This window comes from Grampus griseus, assembly GCF_964374135.1.
Source record: "Grampus griseus genome assembly, chromosome: 1".
NCBI classification, from domain to species: domain Eukaryota; kingdom Metazoa; phylum Chordata; class Mammalia; order Artiodactyla; family Delphinidae; genus Grampus; species Grampus griseus.
The window spans coordinates 137,621,946-137,635,270 of NC_139017.1; the positions used below are offsets into that span (position 1 = coordinate 137,621,946).

General features: G+C 49.2%; 1 protein-coding gene across 1 annotated transcript in view; it reads right to left on the reverse strand.

Moving 5' to 3' along the window:
- Positions 1-2,599: 2,599 nt before the first annotated feature.
- Positions 2,600-13,325, reverse strand: part of TTC4 (tetratricopeptide repeat domain 4) — a 39,461-nt gene continuing 28,735 nt past the window's right edge. Inside the window, exons 9-10 of the mRNA XM_082652753.1 lie at positions 5,915-5,997; positions 2,600-3,843 (exon numbers count right to left, since the gene is read on the reverse strand). Of these exons, the coding sequence (XP_082508879.1) occupies positions 3,741-3,843; positions 5,915-5,997 (186 nt within the window). The 3' untranslated portion in view covers positions 2,600-3,740. The remainder of the gene's footprint in view (positions 3,844-5,914; positions 5,998-13,325) is intronic.

Here is a 13,325-nt window from a genome sequence, read left to right on the forward strand (position 1 = left end):
TGCCCTATAGCTGAACCGAGGCCAGGATGGCTGGGCTAAGGAGGCTGGAGACAGAGGGAGCTGCAGAGGTAAAGGGCCAGACCCTGAAGGGCCTTGAATGCCACACCAGGAGTGTTGATGGGGGAACAGGGAGCAGGGGCATGGACAGACTTGCTTGTAGTGGCTGCATTTCTCTTCACTGGAACAGTTCTCAGCGCAGGGTTAGGTTTATGACACCCACTCAACAGCATGACCCTGAAGGCAGAGGCTGTCTGATGCCCTGCCCTTGGCTGGTGCCCATTAAATGTTTGTAAAGCAAATGGAATGAAAGGAACATGGCAAAGGAGGCAGGTGGGCTCTGGAGTGAGATGCTGGGGTTCAGATCCTGGCTCTGACACTTACTGGTGAGACTGCGTGCCCCCATCTCCTTATTCATGAAATTGGCATCACAGACCTGAGAGCATGGCTGTTAGGATGAGAGAATTCAGGTACATGGTTTGCACAGTGCTTGCACTCCGTATTGATGGCCATCATCTCTCTGCCTGCCCTTGTGCAACTGCCAGCAGTGTGTTTCATCAGGGGTTGGCTTAAGAGGGCTTTGTTCCTCCACCCAGTTCTCCAGCTGCCACCCTAATTCCACAGAGGTAACCAGACAGGGTGTGGGGGGGTCTCACCTCATCCCTGACCCCTGGCCCTGGGAAGGGCCACACTCTAGTCTTGTGGGAAGGAGGGACCCTGGGATGGTGGGAAAGGCTCTGCCTCAAGTCGGGGATGCCAAGGATGCTGGTTCCTTGTCCCTCCTCTGGGCCTAAGTTTCCTCATCTGTAAAATGAGGTGGCGAGGGGTTAAGAACTTGTGGGGAGCTCTGATTAGGCTCTGCTGGAATCCCAGGCATAGGCAGGTGGCCGGGGAGGCAGCAGGTGGAGGCCAGGCCCACAGGTCCCACTGCACGCATCCGCTTCACATGAGGGCCACCTGTCCCCCAACCCCTGCAGGCTCCGCTGCTGAGGGAGGGGAGTGCCTAGGGCCCTTCCCCCACACTCCTGGCTGTGCTCAGCTGGGCTGCGCTGCCCACCATCATAGCCACTGCAGTGGGGCAAGGCTGGGTGAGGCCTTGTGCTCTGGAAGGGGGTGTGGGCACACACGCCAGGCAGGTGGGTCTCACGGGGCCCCCTGCTCCTCACGCCAGCCAGGTTCTCATCCTAACTTCTGTAGGTCACTCCTAAGTCCGAACTGGGTTCACTCGCCTGGCGACCCTTAGAGGATGGCAGAAGTCAGAGGAGGCACAGCCACGGACTGGGAGGTCAGGAGCCTTCCTGGAAGAGGTGTAAGGTGGCCACATTGGGTGTGAGCTTGGGAATGCCTTTACTAGTGCTTGTGTGTATGCCAGTGGGGCCTTGGGACAGGACTCTGGCTAATTTCTTTTCATTCATTAGTTCCTTCATTCTTCCATCCACTCATCGGCACACACTCACTGAGTTCCCACTGTATGTCAGGCCTGGGCAGTCAGACCAGCCCCTCATCTGGCCCCTGCCCACTGAGAGCTTACCTTCTGGAAGGTTTAGTGCAGCCTTTCTCTAATTAAGCACTAGTGACAATTTGGGCCAGATATCTTTGCTGTGAGGGCTGTCCTGTGCACTGTAGGATGTTTAGCAGCGTCCCTGGCCTCCACCCACTAGCATTCCACCAAGTTGTGACAACCAAAAATGTCTCTAGATATTGGCAAATGTCCCCCCAGGATGCAAAGCTGCCTCTGGTTGAGAATCACTGGTCTAAGTGCTACAGGTGTGTATGGATGTGCCCCTGCGTATAGTGTCACTGAGTTAAGACTTGGTTATTAGTAATTATGTGCCAGGCACTGCATTGAGCACTTTGCACATGGTACCTGCACAGCAGGGCCTCAGACATGCCTGTGAGGGGGGAACAGGGACCATTCTCCACGTGGCCGTCCCTCACTCACAGTCACAGCAAGTCAGCAGCACCAGGATCCTACCTCTGGTCTCACAGCTCGCCATCCTAAGTCCCTTTTCTCCCCTTTCTGCCTGTGTCCCACCCCAGCTGGAGCCGGGGCAGGGACTGAAGAGAAGGTAGAGCAGAAACGACTGAGGACTTGACTGCCGGGAGTCTTACGAAAGGGCTGGGTGACGGGGATGATGGTCACATAGGGATCGTTCTCAAGGTGCGTATACTTGTGACCGTACAATTTGCTCTCATCTGGCATCTCACCCCAGCCTCAGTGTCCAGAAGGCACGGTAACCAGTCTACGTCACAGGTGAGTAAGGCGGCACCCTGGAACCTGCTCTGCCCCATGAGAGTGTGGTGGCTCCTGCAGGGAGCCCTGCAGTGCCTGCTGGGGGTGCTGCTAGCTGAATGTTAGCCTCTTACACAAAGCATGGAGTCCTGCTGGAAAGTGAGAGAGGATGGCCTCACTGTGGCCTAAGCCAGGCTTAGGATGGAGGCTGGACTTCGGCTCTCTGGCCACAAGCCACAGGCAGGGACCTGCACCTGGAAGAAAGCTGCCTGGTCCTTTGTAAATATTCCACAGCAAAATGCGCTTCAAAGACAAAGGCAGGCACAGCACAAAACCCCAAATTAGTCGATCTTAAGTACAGCAGCTGGTTTCAGTTTAATGATGTATTAGTTAGCTTTGCTATAGTAACAAACAACCCCCAAATCTCAGTGCTTATTACTACAACAAACATTTATTTCTCATTCATGTTACAGTCAATGGCTGCAGGCCAGCTGCTTCAGCTCTGCTCCATGTGTCTTAGCATCTGACACCCAGGCTAAAGGAACAGCCCCTCTCTGGGAAATATGTTCCCACGGCAGAGGGAAAAGAGCAAAAGCCTACCACATGATGCTCTGTAAGCTCGGTCTGGACATGTCCACATCCCTTTGCATCAGAAGCAGGGAAGTACACTCTTCGCTGGGGGACGGGGTGGGCAACGCAAGGTAAGGGTATATAAAATCCTCTAGGAAGCAGGAAGCAAAAAGCTGCAGACAAAAATACAACGTATGACAGTGACTCAACACACAAAAAGATTTCCCAGTTTAAAAGGCATAAAATTCTGAAATGTAAAAACTGTGACATACTGTCCAAGTATGTCACAGTTCTCCATACTGCAAAGATCAGGAAAAGTGACAAACATTTTAGGGGTTCTGGAGGACCCCAGTTTGTAGGTCTTTATAGATACAGAAACAGGACCTGGCTTTCCTGGCCCCATCTCACCCCAAGGGATCTACAGCGTCCCCACAGAGCAGCCGTCTGTGCTCGTGAAGTCACGGGAGGCCCGAGTCTCTCACCTCTGATACCTTACAATTACACGCATGGTTTGTGTATGTCTGCAGTGTGAGCCACAGCTTCTCTAAGGCCTCTGACTCCACAAAGGTTCAGAACCACGTCACTGGATTGTGAGTCAGCGTCCACAGACCAGTGAGTTCCTCAGGTCAGAGATGGAGGCTGGTGGGTAACACAGCTCACAGTGAGTCCAAGGATGTCATGACCAAGGCACGGAGTTTTGTACCAAGAGAGATGAGTGAAGACCAGCTGGAGCTCAGCACTCTGACCAGAGAGGCTGCAGTTCAGGAAGTCGGCAGCTCCTTCCCAACCACAATGCAGGGAAGGCCTGTCCCCAGGGTGACAGAAATAAACCGCTGGATTCTAGGAGCAGGTCCTGCTGATTCAAGTGTGCTAGACCCCAGGCTGAGGAGCAGGACGGGGGAGGAGGTCCAGGGGGCCTGGCTCTCACAGCACGGCCCGGTCACTTTACCTGGCGCACCTTTCTCCCCCGGAGATAATTCCTACAGAAAGCAGAGGATCCTACACAGACCAAAAATGCTGGTGTCAGGGCTTTTACAAAGTACCTGCAGTGAACACAATAAAAGAGAGGGGTTAATTGAATTGCAATCTTAATCATCCATGGACCTTCCCAACAAGTCAAGGTGAACCTTTAGATATGAGTCAACATTAAAATGCAAGTTCAGCATATTTACTTGTTTGGTTGTTTATAAGTCTGCAAATTAGCATGACCCTCTCTCCCTTAGAACCTAGTGAGAACCCTTGGGCAAGTCCTATAGCATCATGTATGTCTATGGCTAAACGTGAAATAAAACAGGAACACGCTTTCAGTCCTTCATTCAACAGTGAGTGCCCAGGGTAAGCCAGGCCCCTTGCTGAAAGCACACATTAAACAAAAAACAAAATTCACCATCCCTCTCTGGGGGGAGGGAGATAAATAATGACAGCAAGGCACAACTGTAGAAGCATCTGTGAGGTATGGTGTTAGCCCAAGGGACGTGATTCCCTCTATGGGAAAGGGGAATCAGGAAAGGCTTCCGGGAAGCTGCCATGTCTCAGCTTGCGTTAACTGAAAAAGGGGTAGAGACGGGGCATGGGGGAGCAAAAGCCAGGAGGTGCGGGTCACTAGAGCGTTTGCAGCTGTTGGGCATAAAGCAATGGAGTGGGCAGGCTAGGCAAGGCCTTAGCCTCCCGGGTCCAGGGGTGTTAGCAGCACCCCATGGAGTTGGGTATGGACACAGGAGCCTGTAGCTTGGCCCAGCACCCAGTTCAGGGTCTGAAGTTGCCAGTCACCCGTGCTAAGCCTCCTGCCTATGTTAGTCATTAAAAAAATAATCATTTCCAATGCATTTACACTTTCTGAGAAGCATGAAACTGGTTTTCCTCCACAAATCAGTCTGCTTTCTGTTTAGATTTCTCCCCCATTTTCTGGAAGACAGGGTAGAGTAGACCTTGGGCCTTTAAAGAATTCTGGGTAATCTCACAACTGAGAAAATGAACAGCTAAAAATTTGTCTATAAACTAGAAGGGAGACTTAGGGCCAGAAAAAAGTGCTGCCAAGAGAAGCCATGGATCGTATCTGAAGAAACCTTCACCGCCTGCCTGCCAGGCCGCAGCAGAAGCATCAGGGCCAGCTGGACACCCACACCGAGTCAGTCAGCACATCACCAGCTCCCATCCCAGCGTGCCTCCTACACTTCTCTCCAATCCACCCTCTACTTCAGGCTTCACCACCGAAGAGTACACAAGCTCTGAACATTCATTCCTTGGTAAATTTTACCTGAACACCCACTGGGGCTCCATACGCCACCATCAGGATAGAGTTCGTGCTCCTTAGGGCATTCAAGGCTGCTGCGCACGGCCCTAACCTGGTCCTCCAGCCTCATTTCCTACCACGCCCAACCACCCTCGTTGCCCTAGCTCTTTTAGCGTAGATGCAAGACATTTGCTTCGCTCAAAGCTTAGGGAAAAGTAGCCCAAGAGTCACCTTACAAAGCTCCTGAGGGCACTCCCTTATAGTCCAGGAACATCCCAAAGCTGAAGAAAGAGACAACTGCCAAATCCAGCCGGCTGCCGCTGCGACTAACAAAGCTGCCCTCTCACAGCAAGACTGCCCCCTAGTCCATCAGAGCTCTGTGACTCCTGCTCTCTCAAATACCTGAGAAACATGCAGGCAACAGCTATTATCCCCATTTTAGAGATGAGGAAACAGCCCCAGGGAGGCAGTACGTGCTCAGAGCCAAAGAGCCACTAAATGACGGTGTCTGACTTCAAGAGCCAATGCTCTTTCCATGTGACGATATCAGGGGACACAGGCACAATCAGGAATAGGAGGGCCATCCCAGCTGTTTTTGGTACAAAAGCCAGGCAGCTTCTTCTTTCTCAACCAGCCCCACTGACCTCTCCCTGAGGACGTCATGGCTGCAGTGCAATGGGTTGAGTCATCACACTGCAACCTGTTTGGCCGATGGTCCAGGACAGTCTCTGTGGTCGCTGTCTCACACAGTTTTGTATCCAGGGCAGAAGGGAGAGGAGTACAAGGCAAACACTCAGTGGTGGAACGAGAACCTGGCTGTATCCCTGGGATGGTACCTGAGCGTCCTTCTTGGTCTACACAGCCCCATGAAGGTGACTCACCTGGGGTGCTGCAGCACCTGCAGCAGGGTGCTCTTGGGAGGCACCCGGTACAGTTCTGACCTGTCGTCATCCTCAAAGTAGACCTGCAGGATGAACAGGGGAGCAGGAGTCAGATACAAATAAAGGGCTTCAGCAGCACTAGGCATGTTGAGGCCAAGTCTGGGGAAACATTAAAGACATGCAACTGTTATTAGCTGAATGCCTCCCTTATAGAGTCGTGGAGTATAAAGCACTCAATCCTCTCCCACGACACTAAGAAAGATATTACTGGCTCCATTTTCCAAAGACAGAACCAAGGCTCACAGAGGGGAAATAACTTACTGACTAAACCCAGCTAGTAAACAGAGGAGCCAAGACTGAAAGTCCAGGCCTATGAGCCTTCCCTTCCCTAACAATTCTGTGCAACAGACAGTAGGTGTGGGAAAAGAAAGCACTAGTGGCCCAGAGCAGGGGAAGAGAGATGTCCACACAGGGGACAGCCCTGTGCAGGTGTCAAAGCCCAAGTAGGTTGAGGAAGACATCTGCATAGGAGGGATGCTGGGGGGTGGGGGGTATCAGAGACTGGCCAGTGGAGATAGGCATCCTCATTGCAGACTGGCCAGCTAAGCAGGGTGAGCAGGGCAGCCACTCATGGCAGGAGGTGGCCTGCTGAGGGGAGTGAGGACCCACGCAGGATGAGGAAAAGATTCATGCAGGGTGGTTAAGCAGCGTGGGGTGACAGAGTGCATGTAGGATGAGGAGGGCACTGTGCTGGGGCAGCAGCCTGATTGGGGGGAGTCAGGAATCCAAGTGAGGTGAGGAAGGTTCCCCGAGGGAGAGGGGACACTGGTGGTGACAGGAGGGGGATTAAATACAGGGGGATTGATCAAACAAATAAATATATTAAGAATAATAGAAGTTACTGTTAAAAATATAGAAAGAGATAGTGTTGGATTAGAACTGGAGATACCAGTGAGAGCTCATACACACACATACACAGCATTGGAGCAGTGAGCACCCTCCGTCCCCTAACCCCTGTACTCATGAATATACCTACTACTTGACTTCTAAGTATCATTTTCCACCAAAAAGAGCCAGGCCCTCCTTGGGAAAAATGGCTGATTCTAGAGCTAAGGCAAGGAAAGCACAATTTGAGCCTTGAACATCTTGTGACAGAAAGCAAGAAGTGCTCTAAAAATGGACACAAGTCAAAAGGACACAGAAGCAAATTTGAAGGCATTCCCACTGACCAAATCTGAGAAAATCTGAGCATAACATAACCACAATCATAGATTATAACTCAATGAATAAAGTAAGAAACCATAAATCCACTGATATAAATGATTATGTTGATGGTTTGATGAATAAGATATCTGTACCATTTCGAAGTACCTCCCTATAAAATACTAATTACAAAGGGGAAAAGAGTAACTTTACAGCAGAGAAGATTGGCAAACCCCTACCTCAATCAGGGGACTAAGGTGAACACCATCAGTAATGGGACATTTGAAATTATGTGCACCTGATGGGATGCAACAAGAATACAGCATTGCTTCTGTGATATTCCAGTCAAATATACATAATCCAGGTCATGGTCACAAGGAAACACACTGATGGACTTTCCACAAAATAACTGGTTTGTAATCTTCAAAAGTGGTAAGATCGGGCTTCCCTGGTGGCGCAGTGGTTGAGAGTCCGCCTGCCGACGCAGGGGACACGGGTTCGTGCCCCGGTCCAGGAAGATCCCACATGCCGCGGAGCGGCTGGGCCCGTGAGCTGTGGCCGCTGAGCCTGCGCGTCCGGAGTCTGCTCCGCAACGGGAGAGGCCACAGCAGTGAGAGGCCCGCGTACCGCAAAAAAAAAAAAAAAAAGTGGTAAGATCAAGGAAGCTGACGGAAGACTGAGAAAGTCTTCCATAGGCTGAAGGAGACTAAAGGGACATGAGCACTAGATACAATACAATGTGGGATTCCTTTTGCTATAAAGAACACCGCTGGGGATAGGCAGAGGGGGATCAAGATGGTGGAACAGGAGGACGTGGAGCTCACCTCCCCCCACAAACATCAAAAATACATCTACATGTGGAACAATTCTCACAGAAAACTAACTGGAAACTGGCAGAAGATCTCCTATACAACCAAAGCTGCAAGAAAGATCTCCATGTGATTAGACAGGACAGAGGGAAAAAAAGGCATCAGGTTGGGACTGGCACCCCTGGGAGTGCTCTGTAAGGAAGAGAAGGTCCACATGGATGGATCCTCACCCTGGGAAGCCCCCTTGACTGCTGGGAAATCTGCTGACACAGACAGAGGGGCTGGAGAAGCCTAGACTCTACTCGAGAGGAATGCGCGTGTGCTGGCTTGCTAACAATCAGGGTGGAGAGAGACCTGCACTTGAGGCTGCTGCCTCGCTGCACTTCCCAATCCAAAGGGGCCAGTGCCTCAGCCACACTCACTCCACACCACTGCCTGGTGTAAGATCACGGCAAAGATTCGGTCTAGCTGCGCAGAGACAGACCAGGGTGCTTGGGGTGTGATCTGAGCACAACGATGGAGACCACTGTCAGTGTACGCACCAGGGGGGCGGGCCAAACCAAGCAGACACCGTCAGTGCACACACCAAGCGGCACCACAAGAACACACAGCGGCTAAGCACTGAATCTCAGGCATGCAGATCCTGGGAGAGGATTCAATCTAGCTACAGAGACAGCCTGGAAGGCCTGAGATGTGATTTGGGGTAGCTGCAAAACCCAATGTCAGCATCCGAACAGCAGTAGCAAGTCTAGCTGCAGCAGACATTGTCAGTGCGCACACCGGGCAGTGCCACAAGAACACACAGTGGCTAGGCGCTGAATCTTGGGCAGTCAGGCAGGCCCTGGGTGGGAGTATGCAGTGATGGTTTCCCGGTGGGAGCACCCTAGTTCTGCCCACTCCACACTGCACCTTAGCATCAGATCTGGAGTGGCCAGGTGCCGGGAGAGCTCTGCCACAGAGGCAACCCCAGGTCCCAGGTGGCAGCACGGCCACCTCAATTCCTGCAACCACAATGCCCTGACCCCCACTCCAGCCTACTCCACACCACAGCCTTGCACTAGATCTGGGACGAACAAAATGGAGAAAGGGACGTGACCTTGGGCTGCTTCTGAGTGAATCATGGATGCTTAACCAGGTAGAGCACAAGTCCTCTGTGAGTACACGGGCCTCACCTGCTTCAGCAACCACCTCCTTTGGGGCAGGGCACACACTCAAGGGCAACAAAGCCTGAACCTGACCGTCATGGCTTCTATGCCAACAACGGAGGGGCAGACCCCGCCCCTGACAGGCCATGGAGCAAAGAGGAGGCCCCACCTCACATCCAACACAGGCTCTGGACACCGCAACACCAATCACACTCCCTATCAAGGGGATAACAGCCAGCACACTCTGACGAAAGACGTGGCAGGCATCCATTCCAAAACCAGCCCTCACACCAAAAATATTGGACACACAGTCTACACAGGGACACTCCTACATAAAAACGTCTTTTTAAGACCACAACAGATAACTGTTTTCCTAAATTCATAGAAACAGTGAAAGTAAGTAAAATGAAAAACCAGAGGAACCACTCCCAATTAAAAGAACAGGAGAAATCCCCTGAAAGAACAAATAATGAAACAGACCTCACCAGTCTATAAGACCCCAAGTTCAAAAAGGAAGTAATAAAAATGCTAAAGGAGGGGCTTCCCTGGTGGCGCAGTGGTTGAGAGTCCGCCTGCCAATGCAGGGGACACGGGTTCGTGCCCCAGTCCGGGAAGATCCCACATGCCACGGAGCGGCTGGGCCCATGAGCTATGGCCACTGAGCCTGTGCGTCCGGAGCCTGTGCTCCACAACGGGAGAGGCCACAACAGTGAGAAGCCTGCATACCGCAAAAAAAAAAAAAAAAAAAAAATGCTAAAGGAATTAAGGAAGATTATCGATAGAAATGCAGATCACTGTAAAAAGGAACTAGAAACTATAAAGACGAACCAATCAAAATTAGACAATTCAATTGCCGAGATAAAACCTGATCTAGAAGTAATGGATAACAGACTAAATGACACAGAAGAACAAATAAGTGATCTGGAAGAGAGAATAATGGAAACTATCCAATCAGAACAGCAGACAGAAAGACAAACAAGAAAAAAAAAAATGAAAGCAACATATGAGATCTATGGGCTAATATAAAGCGTGCCAACCTACACATAATAGAAGTTCCAGAAGGAGGAGAGAGAGAAAAGAGGATCAAAAATGTATTTGGGGGCTTCCCTGGTGGCGCAGTGGTTGAGAGTCCGCCTGCAGATGCAGGGGACGCGGGTTCGTGCCCCGGTCCGGGAGGATCCCACATGCCGCGGAGCGGCTGGGCCGTGAGCCATGGCTGCTGAGCCTGCGCGTCTGGAGCCTGTGCTCTGCAATGGGAGAGGCCACAACAGTGAGAGGCCCGCGTACGGTAAAAAAAAAAAAAAAAAAAAAACAATAGTAAAGAGCAATAAAAGCAAGAGCTGGCTTTTGAAAAGATAAACAAAATCAGCATACTTCTAGCCAGGCTCAACAAGAAAAGAAAGGACCTAATTAAACAAAATGAGAAATGAAAGAGGAGAAATAACAACTGATACCGCAGAAATACAAAAAATCATAAGAGTTTACTATGAACAGTTATATGCCAACAAATCGGACAACCTAGGTGAAATGAACAAGTTCCTAGAAACATACAGCCTGCCAAAACTGAGTCAAGAAGAAACATAATTTGAACAGACCAATCACTAGAAATGAAATAGAATGTTAATTTAAAAATCTCTCTGCAAACACAAGTCTAGGACCAGACAGCCTCATTAGCAAATTCTACCAAACAAACAAAGAACTTACACCTATCCTTCTCAAACTATTTCAAAAACTTGAAGAGGAGGGAAAACTCCCAAATTCATTCTATGAAGCCACCATCACCATGATACCAAAACCAGACAAAGACTACAAGAAAATTACAGTCCAGTATCTTTGATGAATACAGATGCAAAAATCCTCTACAAAATATTAGCAAACCAAATCCAACAACACATAAAAAGGATCATACACCATGATCAAGTTGGATTCATTCCAGGGCCACAAGGATGGTTCAACGTTCGCAAATCAATGTGATATACCACACTAACAAAAGGAAGACAAAAACCATGTGATCATGTCAATAGACAGCAGAAAAGCATTTAACAAAATTCAACACCCATTCATGATAATGTTCCCTCTATACCTACTCACCAAAGTAGGTATAGAGGGAACATATCTCAACATGATAAAAGCCATTTATGACAAACTCACAGCCAATGTAATACTCAATGGTGAAAAGCTGAAAGCCTTCCCACTAAATTTTGGAATAAGACAAGGATGCCCACTCTCACCACTTCTATTCAACATAGTATTGGAAGTCTTAGCCACAGCAATCAGATAAGAAAAAGAAAGAAAAGGTATCCAAATTGGAAGGGAAGAGGTAAAACTGTCACTACTTGCAAATGACATGATACTCTATATAGAGAACCCTAAAGTCTCCACACAAAAACTATTAGAATAAATGAATTCAGCAACGTAGCAGGATACAAGATTAATATACAAAAATCTGTTGCATTTCTTTACACTAACAATGAAATATAAGTTTAAAAAAATCCCATTTAAAATCACATCAAAAAATAAAATAAAACACCTAGGAATAAACATAAGCAAGGAGATGAAAGACCAATATGCTGAAAACTATAAAACACTGATAAAGGAAACTGAAGATTCAAAGAAATGGAAATATATTCCATGCTCTCGGATTGAAAGAATATTGTTAAAATGTCCATGCTACCAAAAGCAATCTACTCATTTAATGTAATCCCTATCAAAATACCTATGACTGGCACTTCCCTGGTGGCTCAGTGGTTAAGACTCTGTGCTCTCAATGCAGGCAGCCCAGGTTCAAACCCTGGTCAGGGAACTAGATCCCACATGCATAGTGCAACTAACAGTTCACGTGCCACAACTAAGAAGCCCACAAGCCGCAACTAAGGAGCCGGTGAGCCACAACTAAGGAGCCCGCCTGCTGCAACTAAGACCTGGTGCAACCAAATATATATATATATATATATATATATATATATATATATATATATATATATATATATATATATATATATAAAGTGCTAAAAAAAAGTAGCCATGACATTTTTCACAGAACCAGAATAATCCTAAAATTTATATGGAATCACAAAAGACTAAGAATTGCCAAAGCAATTCTGAGGAAAAAGAAGAAAGCTGGAGGAGTAACCCTTCCAGATTTCAGTCTATGCCACAGAGCTACAGTAATCAAAACAGCATGCTGGACTTCCCTGGTGGTGCAGTGGCTAAGAATCTGCCTGTTTGGGACTTCCCTGGTGGCACAGAGGTTTAAGAATCCACCTGCCAATGCAAGGGACACGGGTTCGAGCCCTGGTCCAGGAAGATCCCACATGCCATGGAGCAACTAAGCCCATGTGCCACAACTACTGAGCCTGCGTGCCACAACTACTGAAGCCTGCATGCCTAGAGCCTGATCTCTGCAACAAGAGAAGCCACTGCAATGAGAAGCCCATGCACTGCAACAAAGAATAGCCTCGCTCGCCACAACTAGAGAAACCCCACGTGCAGCAACAAAGACCCAACGTAGCCAAAAATAAATAAATAAAAAATTTTAAAAATTAAAAACAAAAAAGAATCTGCCTGCCAATGCAGGGGACAAGGGTTCAAGCCCTGGTCCGGGAAGATCCCACATGCCGCAGAGCAACTAAGCCCGTGCACCACGACTACTGAGCCTGCGCTCTAGAGCCTGTGAGCCACAACTACTGAGCCCGTGTGCCACAACTACTGAAGGCTGTGCACCTAGAGCCCATGCTCCGCAACAAGAGAAGCCACTGCAATGAGAAGCCCACGCACTGCAAGGAAGAGTAGCCCCCGCTCAACACAGCTAGAGAATGCCTGTGCACAGCAATGAAGACCCAACACAGCCAAAAATAAACAAAACAAAACAACACCTGAAACAGCATCGTGGGCTTCCCTGGTGGCGCAGTGGTTGAGAGTCCGCCTGCCGATGCAGGGGACACGGGTTCGTGCCCCAGTCCGGGAGGATCCCACATGCCGCGAAGCGGCTGGGCCCGTGAGCCATGGCCGCTGAGCCTGCGCGTCCGGAGCCTGTGCTCCGCAACAGGAGAGGCCACAACAGTGAGAGGCCCGCGTACCGCAAAATAAATAAATAAATAAAAACAGCATTGTACTGGCACAAAAACAGACATAGAGCTTAATGGAACAGAACAGAAAGTTCAGAAATAAACCCACACACCTACAGTCAATTAATCTACGACAAAGGATGCAAGAATATACAATGGAGAAGACAGTTTCTTCAGCAAATAGTGT